General features: G+C 39.8%; 1 protein-coding gene across 1 annotated transcript; it reads left to right on the top strand.

The window, feature by feature from the left end:
- The first annotated feature begins 2,265 nt into the window (after nucleotides 1-2,265).
- LOC138868656 (secreted RxLR effector protein 161-like) lies at nucleotides 2,266-2,955 on the top strand. Its single transcript, XM_070146221.1, has one exon. The coding sequence runs from the start codon at nucleotides 2,266-2,268 to the stop codon at nucleotides 2,953-2,955; it is 690 nt and encodes a 229-aa protein (XP_070002322.1).
- Nucleotides 2,956-15,988: the final 13,033 nt, after the last annotated feature.

Genomic DNA, 15,988 nt, shown 5'->3' with positions numbered 1-15,988 from the left:
GGGGAAGGTTAGAAAGATATTTTTCAAAGTATTTTTCTGAGGATGAAAGTTTAGCAAAGTGATTTGATTTGTATCTTGTCTTTGGAAACATGCGGTATCCTCTGTGGTGCCATGATGTGGTATATGTGATTTCTTACTGCTCAGACTTTATTTACTTTTATTACTTACTCGGTTGGAGTACTTACATTACTCCCTGCACCTTGTGTGCAGATTCAGGTATTTCTGAGCTTGGTGGCAGTTTCATCGGAGTTAGCAATGTAGCTTCCTGACGATTGCGGCTCTGTTTTCTCCCTCTTTATTCTTCCTTATGTATAAATTGTGACTTTTTCCTGACCATATTGGTCTTGATGTAGTTAGACAGTTGTCGCAGATTCTCATGACTAGTGACACCCCGATGTCGGGCTTGTATGTTATTTCCGTATTGTTCATTCAGACTTATATTATGAAACATCTGTTTAATTAAAGGCTTGAAAATGACTCTTAATGATTAAAAGGTTAAAAAGGGTGTTGTGTCGGATGGACTTGTCTTCGCGAAAGGTGCCATCATGACCAAGTCTGAGTTTTAGGTCATGAAAGTCAGATAGAGGTGGTGAATATTACGGAAAATATAATGAATCAGGACAATGTCTAGGTCCATTTGCAAAGTTCCTCGAGGAACATGGCATATGTGCATAGTATACTATGCCAGGAACACCTCAACAAAATGGTGTTGCAGAAAAGCGTAATCGAACACTTATGGATATGGTTAGGAGCATGATGATTCCTCATTACCCAAATCATTGTGGATGTATGCTCTTAAAATCGTTGTATATTTATTAAACAGGGTTCCTAGTAAGGCAGTTCCAAAGACCCCTTTTGAACTGTAGACAGGAAGGAAACTAGTTTAAGGCACTTGCATGTTTGCGGTTGCCCAGCGGAAGCTAGAGTTTATAATCCACAAGAAAAGAAACTAGATTCTCGAACAATAAGTGGTTACTTTATTGGTTACCCAGAGAAATCTAAAGGGTATGTGTTTTACTATCCAAACCATAGTTCGAGAATTGTTGAAACCGGTAATGCAAGATTCATTGAGAACGGTGAAGTTAGTGGGAATGTTGAAAATAAAAGTGTGGAAATTAAAGGGGTGAGGGTCAATATTCTATTACCTAGAAATGTGCTTACTTCCACACAAATACCAAATATTGTTCCAGTTGTTGAAGAACACTTTGACAACACCGAGCAACATTTGGATGAAACACTTCATGAAGAAACTAACTCACAAATATCTGACACAAATGAACTACAAGAAATGCCATTAAGAAAATCTCAAAGAGTTAGAAAATCGGCTATTTCGGATGATTACGTGGTTTAGTTGCAATAGTCAGATTTTGACATTGGTCTTAATAAGGATCCGGTTTCATTTTCACAAGCCATAGAAAGTAATGAGTCTGACAAATGGATTGATGCCATAAAGGAAGAGTTAAAATTCATGGAATACAATAAAGTCTAGGATCTTGTTGAATTGCCAAAAAGTTCTAAAAGAATCCGGTATAGATGGGTCTTTAAGACCAAACGCGATTCAAATGACAATATTGAGAGATACAAAGCCAAACTTAATGCCAGGGGTTATACTCAGAAAGGAGGCATTGATTATAAAGAGACCTTTTCACCGATCTCAAAGAAAGACTCGTTAAGAATTATTATGGGTTTGGTGGCTCATTATAATTTAGACCAAATGGATGTGAAAACTGCCTTTTTAATGGAGATCTCAAGGAGGAAGTTTATATGGACCAACCAGAGTGTTTCAAAACTAAAGGAAAAAGTCAAATGGTGTGTAAACTGAAGAAGTCAATATACGGACTTAAATAAGCCTCACGACAATGGTATATAAAGTTTAATGATACCATAACATCTTTTGGATTTGTGAAAAATACCGTTGATCGGTGTATATATCAAAAGATTAGTGGGAGCAAGTTTATATTTTTAGTCCAATAAGTTGATGATATTGTAATTGTTGCTAATGATTTAGGCATATTACGTAAGACTAAAGATTTTCTCTCTAAGAATTTTGAAATGAAAGATATGGGTGAAGCATCCTATGTGATAGGAATAAAAATATTCCGTGATAGATCACAAGGATTATTGGGATTGTCTCAGAAAGGCTATATCGAAATAATTCTAGAGAAATTTAATATGAACAATTGTTCAGCATGAACTGTTCCAATTCAAAAAGGGCACAAATTTAGTCTCATGCAATTCCTTAAGAATGATGTAAAACGAAAGGAAATGAGATCAATTCCTTACTCTTCTATTGTTGGTAGTCTGATGTATGCTCAGACTTGCAAAAGATCGAATATTAGTTTTGCGGTCGGAATATTAGGAAAATATCAGAGTAACCCAGGAATTGATCACTGGAAAGCTGCAAAGAAAGTTTTGAGGTACCTGAAAGGAACAAAGGATTACATGCTCATGTGTAGGAGATCCAAGCATTTGGAAGTTGTTGGATACTCGGATTCAGATTTTGCTGGATGTATTGACACTAGAAAATCTACGTTCAGTTATTTGTTCCAATTAGCTGAAGGAGCAACATCGTGGAAGAGTGCCAAACAGTCTGTCATTGCTACATCCATGATGGAAGAAGAATTTGTGGCATGTTTTGAAGCCACAATTCATGCATATTGTCAGCAAAACTTTATTTCAGGACTTGGGGTTGTCGACACCATTACCAAGCTGCTAAAAATTTACTGTGATAATTCTACAGCAGTATTCTTCTCCAAGAATGATAAGTACTCCAAGGGTGCCAAACATATGGAATTAAAGTACTTTACCGCCAAGGAAGAAGTTCAGAAACAAAGAGTGTCACTTGAGCATATTAGAACAGATCTCATGATTGCAGATCCGTTAATGAAAGGTTTACAACCAAAGATATTTAAAGAACATGTACATAGAATGGGTCTTGACTGCATTTGTGATTGATGTATTTATTATGTTTTGACACTCTGAGCTTATTTATATGTTTCTGATATACATTAGTATTTCCTGTTTCTCATAATGGTGTACACATTATTGTTTTGAGATATTATAGGATAAGTCTCCATGAGACATTATTGTGGACCATAATATTTTATAGCTTATGAACCTGATACGATAAATTACTAATGTTGTAGTATATGGAAGGGAGTATGTAGAAAAATTATATATAATTGCCATAACTCACATTTACTAGTTTATCGTATTGTGGTATTTATGATGGACATTTGTGACGACCCAACCCGTCGTCTCATGAGAACCGCTTCGTTTTTCCCATTTTATGCTTCTTCATGTTTCGTTATCGGTATTCGGTGTGTTAGAGTTAAATCAGATTGGTTTGATAGGAAATGAGACACTTAGTCTCTTTAAGGAAGGCTTATTTTGGAAAAGTCAACCGGATGTTGACTATTGAGTTAGAGGGCTCGGATGTGATTTCTGGTGATTCGGTTAGCTTCGGGGGATGATTTGTGACTTAGGAGTGTGACCGGAAGTAATTTTGGAGGTCCGATGTAGAATTAGGCTTGAATTGGCGAAGTTAGTATTTTGGCGACTTCCGGTTGATAGGTGAGATTTTGATCCGAGGGTCGGAATGGAATTCCGAGAGTTGCTGTAGCTCTGTTAGGTGATTTGAGATATGTGTGCAAAATTTCAGGTCATTCGGACGTGATTTGGTTGGGTTTTTGATCGAATGCGTGTTTTGGAAGTTTTAGAAGAACTTAGGCTCGAATTTGAGGTAATTTGATGGTTTTTGGTGTTGTTGAAGTGTTTTGATGATTGGAACGAGGTTGAAAAATGTTTTAGGATGCGTTGGTGCTTTTGGTTGAGGTCCCGGGGGCCTCGGGTGTGTTTCGGGTGAGTTTTGAGCGAGTACGGACATCCCGGAACTTAGAAAATGGATGGGGCAGTCATTGGTGCGCGGGGCGCGGTCCTTTTTGCGCTGGGCGCGGTGGCCTAGCACGGGGGCACGGTCAAGTGCGCGGTCCGCGTGAAATGAAGACCTGCAGGTCGTCGGTCCAACTTCGGAAGCTCATATCTTTTGATCTACAAGGAATTTTGAGGTGATTCAAAAACGTATTGTAGCCCTTTGTGTCTAGTTTCCAGAAAGGTAAAGATATCGAAATTTGGATATCTGTAGCGAAAGTTATGGCCAAATGCCTAAAGCCTGTCCCTGCAGAGCAAGACCTGCGCGGCCTCGGTCATTTTTGCGCGGACCCCGCTGATTTTGCGCGGACCGTGGTCATTTTTGTGCGGTCAGCGGTGTCGGAATCCGAGGGGTACTCTATAAATACGAGGTTTTGGGTTTATTTGATATTTTGAGAGAGCTCGGATTTTGGTGATTTTTCGAAGGTTTTCAAGAAATTGGTCGGGGTAAGTGATTCTAACTCAGATTTGGTTAGAGTACATGAATCTATCACTGAATTCATCATTTAATTCGTGATTTGAAATGGAATTTGGGAAGAAAATTGTGGAACCTTTCAAAAATTTAAAATGATGATTTGAAGGACCAAATGGTATCAGAATTGGATAATTTTGGTATGGTTAGGCTCATGAGGGTATGAGGATTCTGAAAATGTAAATTGTACTCGATTCCGAGACGTGGGCCCGGGGCTCGGGTTTTGCTAATTTAGAGAGTTTTGATATTTTTCGAATGTTTTCGCTTGGGCTTTGTTCCCTTAGCATATTGTGTCGTATTCGTTCTGATTTTGGATAGATTCGATGCGCGTGGAGGCCAATTCAAGGGGCAAAGGCATCGTGAGCTAGAGAATTAGCCAGTTCGAGGTGAGTAATGATTTTAAATGATGTCCTGAGGGTTTGAAACCCCGGATTTGCACAACATAGTGCTATACTAAGTTGAGATACACGCTGTGTGACGAGCGTGAGGTTCAATGCTATGGGGATTGGGACTTGGTCCATCCCGAATGATATTTTACTACCTTTTTGATTGAGACATATACTTTTTTGTTGTGAATTGGGATTGTTGCCATGCTTGGGGTATTGTGCCGACCTGTAGATACCTTAGGGGATTTTTGACTGGTTTTCCTCACTTACTTTGTTAAAGAATTTATATCCTCAGTCATGTTTCCAACTGCTTAAGAATGATATGAATTAGATTTTTGAAATGTTAAACATAAATAGAAAGAGATATGAGGGCTGAGATCCCGACCGTACATTATGCCCGAGAGGCTGTGATTTTAAATGACTGAGAGGGGTCGAGGACCCACTAGTGAGGATATTTTATATGATATGGATCGGGCTGCGCGCCGCAGCAGATATATATATTATACATATTATGGATCGGGCTGCACGCCGTAGCAATTATTTATATGGATCGGGCTGCACGCCACAGCAATTATATAGCGCTTGGGCTGAAGGAGCCCCTCTGGAGTCTGCACACCCCCAGTGAGCGCAGTCGACTATTATTATTATGGATCGGGTTGTACGCCACAACAATATATATATATACATATATATATATATATATATATATATATATATATATATTTTGATTCGGTTATCGTAAGAAGTATATGAATTGACAACTGAGGATAAGAACGAATAAATGACCTGAAATGCTTGAGGAGCTGATTTATACTTATTATATCTGTTTTACCTAGTTTAAAGAATTTCACATGATTTCCTTATCCACAGATGTTTAAATGATTTTACTGTTTTGATAGAGAACTGCTTAGTGCCTTTACGTGATTTCATACTGTCAGCCATTATTTATTGTTATTACTCACTGAGTCGGAGTACTCACATTACTCCCTGCACCATGTGTGCAGATTCACGTATAGAAGAGTTAGCACCTGAGCGCTGATTCCTTCCAGGCTAGGCAGTGATTTGGAGTTACGAGGTAGCTGTTGACGTCTGCAGCCCCTTGTCTCTCTTATCCTCTATCATTTATGTTTTCTTTAGACTGTTGTATCGGATTCCATACTTTGTAGACCTATAGCAGATTCTGTAGTAGCTCATGACTTGTGACACCCCGGTTTGGGCTGTGTCGGGATGGTTCCTGCTGTTATTATCGTTAAATTCCGCAAATTATGAATATTATATTAGATGTTACTACTGTTTATGATGAATAACTGTTTAAATGAGGTGTTCCATTTTGGTTTGGCTAGCCTTGTCTTCACGGGAGGCGCCATCACGACTGGGTTCGGGGATTGGGTCGTGACAAGTTGGTGTCAGAGCCTAGGTTACTTAGGTCTCACGAGTCATGAGCAGGTTTAGTAGAGTCTCGTGGATCGGTACGGAGACATCTGTATTTATCCTCGAGACGCTGCATAACCTTTAGGAAAACTTCACATTCTTGGATTCTTATCGTGCGTTCCTGAGTCAGCTTGAAAAGAAACTCTTGAAATTCCTTCCACGTGTTCGTATGTGCGCATGAACGCTCAGTATCAGATGTGCCTTGATGTCTTGTGAATCCCCGATCGAGGGGCGAGATGTAATCCCTGTGAGTTTATGTTGGGCCAGTCTGGAGGACTTGAGGCCGGATTTTTGCCTATGGCTTGAGCACCGAGGTGCTAATTGTGTGAGCAAGTGTTTTGAACTTATATGTTTAGTATTGTCCCTAATAGTGGGGATGACAGCTGGATAGCTATGTGATGAATATGCTAGTACTGCGTGATGTTTCTATATGACTTGGAAGTGTCGAGGAAGATTTGCTGGATGATAGATGGACTACTAAGTGTATGATTTCCATTGTGAGTGGAAGTGTAGTTTCGAGATTATAGGCGTGTGAAGAATCCTTTCAAGTCTCCTAGTTGAGAGTGAAGTAAATTTCATGTGCGGTATGAGTACAGACTCAAGAAGATCAAGTGACTGCGTAATGCTTATAGCGGTGGAAGGTATAAGAAAAGGTTATATTGAGGCGAAGCAGGTGGGTTATCTCCCGCGAAGTGTGCTGAGGCGGTGTGATCCTTATGTGAATGATAGAAGACCTCATGTGCCAGTGAATTGTTAGTGTTGAAGTTTGAAAATTTGGGGCCGCAGAAGAGAGTGAGTTTAACCGTTGCGAGATCGGCTGAAGAGTTAAAGGTACTAGATGATTTGTGTTTTCACAAGCTTACAAATGATTTGAGTTTAATCTCACTACGGTATTAAGGCAGCAGTGGAGTATATGCATTATGAGTATTGTGTGTTCTAATCTATGACTTCGAGCCAAGTTGGGGAGCTTGCTATTGGTCAGCTGATTGTACGGTGGTGTTGCTATGTTGGTTTTGAATTGAGGCATGCTGGCGAGTGGAAATTGAGTCGAAGATGGCACGAGTGAAGGAAAATTTTAATAAAGGTTATATGGTGCTTTGTAGATGTGTGAAAATAATAGGATGTCTTGAGCTGTTGTAAAGAATGCTCAGTGTATAGAGAAGGAAGATGCTCGATTGTATTGGGATAAGGTCGTATCCTACGGTGTCAGAGTGCTAATGAGGCACAAGTGGTTTTGTTAGTTGAGCAGGCTAAATGCAAGTTGAATAGAGTGAATGACTCTCGAAAATGGTCCTAATATGTTCAATATTCTACATGTAACAATGGGGTATCTTAAAGTAGCATATGTGATTAGGAACCGAGTCTCCATTGGAAGAGGTCAAGACTTGTGGTATTTTTATGTTAATTATGGGATTCTATGTATTAGTATCTAGAAAGTAAAGGTAACGGATTTAGATTCGCAGGAAGTTCTTCGGAATGAAGTATATTGGAATGTGGTGTATCTGGGAATAATTGAGAGAGGATTCAGTGGCTTATGGGTCTTAGACGGTATGGTCTTGTGCTTGGGTCTTGTGTGGTAAGCCTGGGTTGAGGAATTGTGGTGCTACAGCAAGGAGAAATATCAAGTTGAATATGAATCAGAAGGAAATTTAGATAGATGGAGAAGCTTGATAGTAGACCGGATCGGCATGGTAAAGGTATGATTAATTCTATGTATGTGTTTGAGGTAATGAGTTCGTACAAGTAATTTGCAGCAATGCTCTTAGGTTTTGTTGTCTTGCTTAGCTTGGTCGAGTTAGAAGGATTCCGTCCTGGCAGTTTAATTTATGCAAACGAAATTGAGAGAGTTCTTGTTGATTTCTACCGTGGTTGAAGAGGTACATTTTCTACGAATATGGGAGACATGGGATGTGTAATGATTTTTCATCTAGATGGGATCGATGGAAGCTCTTGACTAGGGGAGTGCATAGATGTCTGTGGCCCGGAAGGGAGGTAAGGTTTTCATGTATCCTCAGATGGTATGTTATATGCGGTATGTTGTGGAAGACCGAGACTTGCGTGTGTTAGGTTATAGTTGAGTTCAGAAAGGAAGCTCATAAAACACTTAGGCAGTGGGTAGCCTCAGATAATCAAGGAAAATAGCACTGCTATTTGAAAGTGATTTGACGAGAGTATATGTTTCAGAAAAAGGGCAATGTGATTAAATGGATGGCACTTCGGTGGTATTGCGGCACTTTCTTGTTAGATCGACTGGTGATATTCAGGTTGGCTTGGTAGTACAGGGAAATTTTAGAGTCTATCGTGGAATTATTAGGTATTAAGGTGTGGTATGCTTTCGGACGGCGAAATTGGGATATGATGTGGTGATTCATGTGCCGCGTGGATTTGAAGACGGAAGTTATCATATTCAGGCTATGTCGTGATTGTGGATCGTGTGTAACGGCTATCGGGATTTTGGGGCCCGAGTGGACCCTTCCTTGTCTGGTATATCAGATTTTGGATATGATATCGGGGTTTAGACTAGATTTCTCAGTGTTGGGTTATTATGGATTATTGCGCTATGGGCTATGCTGGAAATGCCACAAGGTGAGTGGCGAGGTGCGTCAGAGTATGCTTTAGTAGAGTGGTTTATGTTTCGAAGAACCAGCAGACGGTTGGGAAGGGTTGCTTTTCTTATTTGGGCCTCGTGATGGATGTCAGTACAGAGGTTGCCATCATTGATTCAGTTATGATGTTGAGGGACTTTTCGAATGTGTTTCTTGTGGCCGGGCATATCGCCGGACGAAGTTGTGGATTTCGGTATTGATTTGGTGCCGGGCACCGTATTGTATGACTCCGGTAGGAGTTATGGTAGTGGAAGAAGAAGCTTCAGGCTTCCTCGGTAAGGAGTTCGTTGGCAGGCTAATGTGGATGCGTGTTCTAGTTTGAGTCTTATCGGTTGGCTCTGAATTGTATCGTTGAGGGTTAGGTTGACTCGACCGTTATTGAGCTTATTAGTGGTCGGGAGGTCCGTGAGTTGCCTTTTGTGTTGCGAGACGTTATGATTTGTTGGTTATGGGTACATATGGTTTGATTCTGTTGGGGTTCATAGTTGAAGTCGAGCGGAAGAATAATTGGGTGTTGCTCAGTGGATGGCATACCGGTTACGTCCTATCGGGTTGCATAGTATATGCTACTTGTTTCACCGTGGGTGTAATGATCTACTTTGGTTTCAAACATCAAATTGTATGTGGCTGTCGATTTTGAGCATAGTGACTGGAGGTGTTTCATGTATAACAGTGATTGAATAGGATCGCGCGTTGTAGCGAGGCCACGTGGAGATATGACCTTTTGGGGTGGATTCAATGTTCTATTTATATGATGTGAGACGGGGTCTGAGCCTTGTGTTGTGATGGTATTGATGAGCTTGAGGTACAACTCTTTCGTTTGAGTCATTTTTTTTATGATTTAAGTATGTTCAGGCTGTTTCTTATTGGTGCGTGTATTATGCAAGTTGTGGCTTAGTCCTGTATTGAGGTGTCATATCACCAGAGTGGTGTGTTGGATTCGAGGTGATCGTTGGGGTCATTAATGAATACGAACAGATTTGATTTCAGCTTGTTAGAAGGATAATATCGAGGTTCGGCTCAGAAACCTATTGTGGTATTAGTCAAAAGGGAAGTGGCTTCATGAGTGGTTAATCTGAGAAATGGTTATGGTTTGTTGCGTGTTTCATGTATCGTTGGCAGTATATGAAAGTGTTGGAATAAGACCTTAGTTGATAAGAGGTTTCCTATCGGTATTCGGGCACTGTGGGCAACTGCTGTGAATAGAAGTTATTGTTTCGAGTGTTTGGGTTATGTAGTATATCATATGATTGAGGGTTATTACAGCTGGTTCGGGCCTATTCTGAGTATAGATGTGAGGATCGGATCTTGTGTATGATTTTGGAAAGTGCAATGTGGTTCTATTGTTTATGGACTAGATGGATTGTGAAATGTCAGCTATGTTGTGTTATCGGACCTATGCGAGATAGGGTGACGTGGGATCACCCCCGGGTATATTCTTGGTAAGGTCATTCAGCTATTGGTTGACTTCTAGGATAACTCTGGGTACACTCGAGGACGAGCGTTTGTTTAAGTTAGGGAGGATGTGATGACCCAACCCGTCGTCTCATGAGAACCGCTTCGTTTTTTCCCATTTTATGCTTCTTCATGTTTAGTTATCGGTATTCGGTGTGCTAGATTTAAATCGGATTGGTTTGATAGGAAATGAGACACTTAGTCTCTTTAAGGAAGGCTTATTTTGGAAAAGTCAACCGGATGTTGACTATTGAGTTAGAGGGCTCGGATGTGATTTACGGTGATTCGGTTAGCTTCGGGGGATGATTTGTGACTTAAGAGTGTGACCGGAAGTAATTTTGGAGGTCCGGTGTAGAATTAGGCTTGAATTGGCGAAGTTAGTATTTTGGCGACTTCCGGTTGATAGGTGAGATTTTGATCCGAGGGTCGGAATGGAATTCCGAGAGTTGCTGTAGCTCCGTTAAGTGATTTGGGATATGTGTGCAAAATTTCAGGTCATTCGGACGTGATTTGGTTGGGTTTTTGATCGAATGCGTGTCTTGGAAGTTTTAGAAGAACTTAGGCTCGAATTTGAGGTAATTTGATGGTTTTTGGTGTTGTTGAAGTGTTTTGATGATTGGAACGAGGTTGAAAAATGTTTTAGGATGCGTTGGTGCTTTTGGTTGAGGTCCCGGGGGCCTCAGGTGTGTTTCGGGTGAGTTTTGAGCGAGTACGGACATACCGGAACTTAGAAAATAGATGGGGCAGTCATTGGTGCGCGGGGCGCGGCCCTTTTTGCGCTGGGCGCGGTGGCCTAGCACGGGGGCGCGGTCAAGTGTGCGGTCCACGCGAAATGAAGACCTGCAGGTCGTCGGTCCAACTTCGGAAGCTCATATCTTTTGATCTACAAGGAATTTTGAGGTGATTCAAAATCAAAAGTTGTAGGCCTTCGTGTTTAGTGTCCAGAAAGGTAATGATATCGCAATTTGGACATATGTAGCGAAAGTTATGGCCAAAATACTAAAGCCTATCCCTGCAGAGCAAGACCTGCGCGACGGCGGTCGTTTTGCACAAACCTGCTGATTTTGCGCGGAGCGCGGTCATTTTTGTGCGGTCAGCGGTGTCAGAATCCGAGGGGTACTCTATAAATACGATGTTTTGGATTTTATTTGATATTTTGACCTAGAGAGCTCGGATTTTTGCGATTTTTCGAAGGTTTTTCAAGAAATTGGTCGGGGTAAGTGATTCTAACTCAGATTTGGTTAGAGTACATGAATCTATTACTGAATTCATCATTTAATTCGTGATTTGAGATGGAATTTGTGAAGAAAATTGTGGAACCTTTCAAAAATGTAAAAATGATGATTTGAAGGACCAAATGGTATCGGAATTGGATAATTTTGGTATGGTTAGACTCGTGAGGCTATGAGGATTCTGAAAATGTAAATTGTACCCGATTCCGAGACGTGGGCCCGGGGCTCGGGTTTTGCTAATTTCAGATTTTTGATATTTTTATAAAGTTTTCGTTTGGGCCTTGTTCCCTTAGCATATTGTGACATATTCGTTCTGATTTTGGATAGATTCGACGCACGTGGAGGCCAATTCAAGGGGCAAAGGTCAGAGAATTAGCCAGTTCGAGGTGAGTAATGATTTTAAATGATGTCCTGAGGGTTTGAAACCCCGGATTTGCACAACGTAGTGCTATATTGAGTTGAGATACACGCTGTGTGACGAGCGTGAGGTTCAATGCAATGGGGATTGAGACTTGGTCCTTCCCGAATGATATTTTACTACCTTTTTGATTGAGACATATACTTTATTGTTCTGAATTGGGCTTGTTGCCATGCTTGGGGCCTTGTGCCGACCTGTAGATACCTTAGGGGATTTTTGACTGGTTTTCCTCACTTACTTTGTTAAAGAATTTATATCCTCAGTCATGTTTCCAACTGCTTAAGAATGATATGAACCAGATTTTTGAAATGTTAAACATAAATAGAAAGAGATATGAGGGCTGAGATCCCGACCGTACATTATGCCCGAGAGGCTGTGATTTTAAATGACTGAGAGGGGTCGAGGACCCACTAGTGAGGATATTTTATATGATATGGATCGAGCTGCGCGCCACATCAAATATATATATTATACATATTATGGATCGGGCTGCACGCCGCAGCAATTACTTATATGGATCGGGCTGCACGCCGCAGCAATTATATAGCGCTTGGGCTGAAGGAGCCCCTCCGGAGTCTGCACACCCCCAGTGAGCGCATTCGACTATTATTATTATGGATCGGGCTGTACGCCACAGTGATATGCGGATCGGGCTGCACGCCGCAGCGGTATGTATATATATATATATATATATATTTTGATTCAGTTATCGTGAGAAGTATATGAATTGACAACTGAGGATAAGAACGAATAAATGAACTGAAATGCTTGAGGAGCTGATTTATACTGATTATATCTGTTTTACCTAGTTTAAAGAATTTCACATGAATTCCTTATCCACAGATGTTTAAATGATTTTACTGTTTTGATATAGAACTGCTTAGTGCCTTTACGTGATTTCATACTGTCAACCATTATTTATTGTTATTACTCACTGAGTCGGACTACTCACATTACTCCCTGCACCATGTGTGCAGATTCACGTATAGAAGAGTTAGCACCTGAGCGCTGATTCCTTCCAGGCTAGGCAGTGATTTGGAGTTACGAGGTAGCTGTTGACGTCCGCAGCCCCTTGTCTCTCTTATCCTCTATCATTTATGTTTTCTTCAGACTGTTGTATCGGATTCCATACTTTGTAGACCTATAGCAGATTCTGTAGTGGCTCATGACTTGTGACACCCCGGTTTGGGCTGTGTCGGGATGGTTCCTGCTGTTATTATCGTTAAATTCCGCAATTTATGAATATTATATTAGATGTTACTACTGTTTATGTTGAATAACTATTTAAATAAGGTGTTCTGTTTTGGTCTGGCTGGCCTTGTCTTCACGGTAGGTGCCATCACGACTGGGTTCGGGGATTGGGTTGTGACAACATTATAGAAGAGATTTGTTTATGCGCAACTAAAGTTCCTATATTAAATATTAATATTATGTAATTATTGGCTAAGTGGGAGAATGTAAGATTTTCTTACGTTAATTTATTGGTGGCCTAATAAGTTTAAGGCCCATAGTTAATATTTAATTAATGAGCAAATCTCATCCGTCCGATCGGTTACTTGATGGACGTATAAAAGTAAATAAGAACCTCTATAAATTGGTCCTTTCCCCACCCATTAGGGTTACCGTATTCTTTCTTTCTTCCATCACTAAAGGCGACGGTAATGAAAGCTAGGGCTAGGGGCGAGAAACCAATTTATTATGGCTCACGATTCAAGTATGTTTTCTGTAACAATTTTGTATAAGATTAGTGGTAACGATTTCGTGGATCACGAGGTACCGGAACTCAAACCGGAGCCGGGAGCGTGATCCCGAAGACTCTGAGGATAAGTGTTTTGCTCGGGCCCTGATGCGAGAGGCTCCTGGCTTTGAATCCGATTCCCTGCAGTCATGTCCTTGCTTGGTTTGCCTCACTGGAAAATTGGGGTGCTCACTACCCCCGCTTTTACCTGTATACATCAATAATTAAATATTTATTTTACTAAACTATCCTTATTAATGGTACTCTAAAAATATCAATTTTACTCATAGTATTTCAATCATTTTAAAAAATAATTACTTAATAATAAAGTTTAAATTGAAAATAGTAATTAATTCTCTCTTGATTTGCTAAAAGGGACAAATAAAAAATTTGTTTTAGTAAACTAGACATATAAAAGGAACGAAGGGAGTGCAATAATTTAGTTTCTCAAACGTTCCTTGTCGACCAACATAGCAACTTTTCGTCAACCTAAAAACTGTCAAAAAATAATATGCAAAAGATCTTAAAAACCCCCCGAAACATGGCACGCATTATTTGTTACATCCTTGAACTATCTATGGTCTTAATTACCCCCTTATTCGATAGTTGTATCCCCCTTGGACGATCTCATCCCAAGAAAGTGGCATGCATTCGCCTACCACATGCATTTTTTCTGTATATGTGGCTTATTTTACAAAAATAAAATATATTTTTACCCTTTTAAGTATATTAATTTTTTAGATAAATTTTTTTGAATAAAATTCATAGTAAAACTTGGATAGAACTACATTATTTAGGCTAATATTTTTTATTTGGCTAAAAATAATAAAGTTTTAGTTATTTTTTTTTGTATTTGACCTGAAAATAAAGATTTATACAACTGAAATAAATACTCAAGACATCTAAAAAGTTATAAAAAATACGTAGTTTGAAATTTATTATTTTGGCTATAATTTTTTATGTAGCTCTAACTTATGATGCTCTAAACATATCTTTGTTTTTTTTTTATTTACAAATTTTACCTGAAAAAGTAAAGATACATAGTTAAAATAAATAGTCATTGCATCATAAACTTGTTAAATGGGTCGACCCGACCTGGACCCGAACCCATTGACTCTTGGCCGGTGGGTCCTTATTCGGGCCAGTCCGGTTCAATTTTTTTATAGGGGCCGGTCCGGATTTGACCTATTAACCAAAAGATATTGACCTGACCCGGACCTGTAACCCTCAATCCCTTAACCCTGTCCTTAATGGGTCGAATTCAATTTAATTAAAAAAAAGTTAAAAACTAATAAATGATAAAAAAATCAAAATTTATACATATATATGAACTTGAAATTACTACATATCCTTGAAGCCAGTTAGAATGAAAATGAAAGAAAAATAATTATACTTTATTAATATTAAAACTTGAGAAACATATGAAATTCAACTATTTCTATAACTAATAGTCTAAAACATATAGAATTTGACTATTTCAACAAGACGCCTCATAGTGTCTGGTGCTATATATTTGTGAGCTGATCTGGGCCGGTTGACCCGTGGGTCAGCTACCGGTTCGGGTCCGGCCCGACTCAGTGGGTCAAAATATTATAGGTCGGCCCATGTGTAACGACCCAGCCGATCGTTTCATGAGTTACTGCTCCATTTTCCCCATTTTTTCTTCTTATTTCTTTGTTCAGTCGTATTATATGTTATCAGGTTGATTGGTTTGGGTTCAAAGAGGTTTTGCTAAGGTTTGAGACACTTAGCCTCTTTTGAGTAAGCTCAAGTTGGAAAAGTCAACCAGATATTGACTTATGTGTTAAAGAGCTCGGATGTGAGTTTTGATGGTTCGAATAGCTTTGGAAGGTGATTTGGGGCTTAGGAATGTGATCGGAATTAGTTTTGGAGGTCCGGAGTAGATTTATGATTGAATTGGCGAAATTAGAATTTTGGCATTTTCGAGTTGGCAGGTGAGATTTTGATATAGGAGCCGGAATGCAATTCCGGGAGTTGCAGTAGGTCCATTGTGTCATTTGGAATGCGTGTGCAAAATTTCAGGTCATTCAGACCTGGTTTGATATACTTTTTGATCGAAAGCGGAATTTAGAAATTTTTGGAATTCTTAGGCTGGAATTCGATGTGATTTTGGTGTTTTGATGTTCTTTTGGGCGTTCCGAAGGTTGGAACAAGTTTGAATGAAGTTATGGGATGTGTTGGCATATTTGGTTGAGGACCCGAGGGCCTCGGGTGAGTTTCGGATGGTTGAACGAACCATTTTAAGTTAAAGGAAGTTGCAGATTTTGGTTTCAGCTGTTGCGGACATTTTGTTCTTCGC

This window comes from Nicotiana sylvestris, chromosome 5 (genome assembly GCF_000393655.2).
Source record: "Nicotiana sylvestris chromosome 5, ASM39365v2, whole genome shotgun sequence".
NCBI classification, from domain to species: Eukaryota; Viridiplantae; Streptophyta; class Magnoliopsida; order Solanales; family Solanaceae; genus Nicotiana; species Nicotiana sylvestris.
This window is presented reverse-complemented; position numbering and strand designations above follow the sequence as displayed.

Excerpts from the sequence above, each read along its gene's own strand:
- LOC138868656 (XM_070146221.1), top strand. The coding sequence starts at position 2,266 with ATGAGATCAATTCCTTACTCTTCTATTGTTGGTAGTCTGATGTATGCT.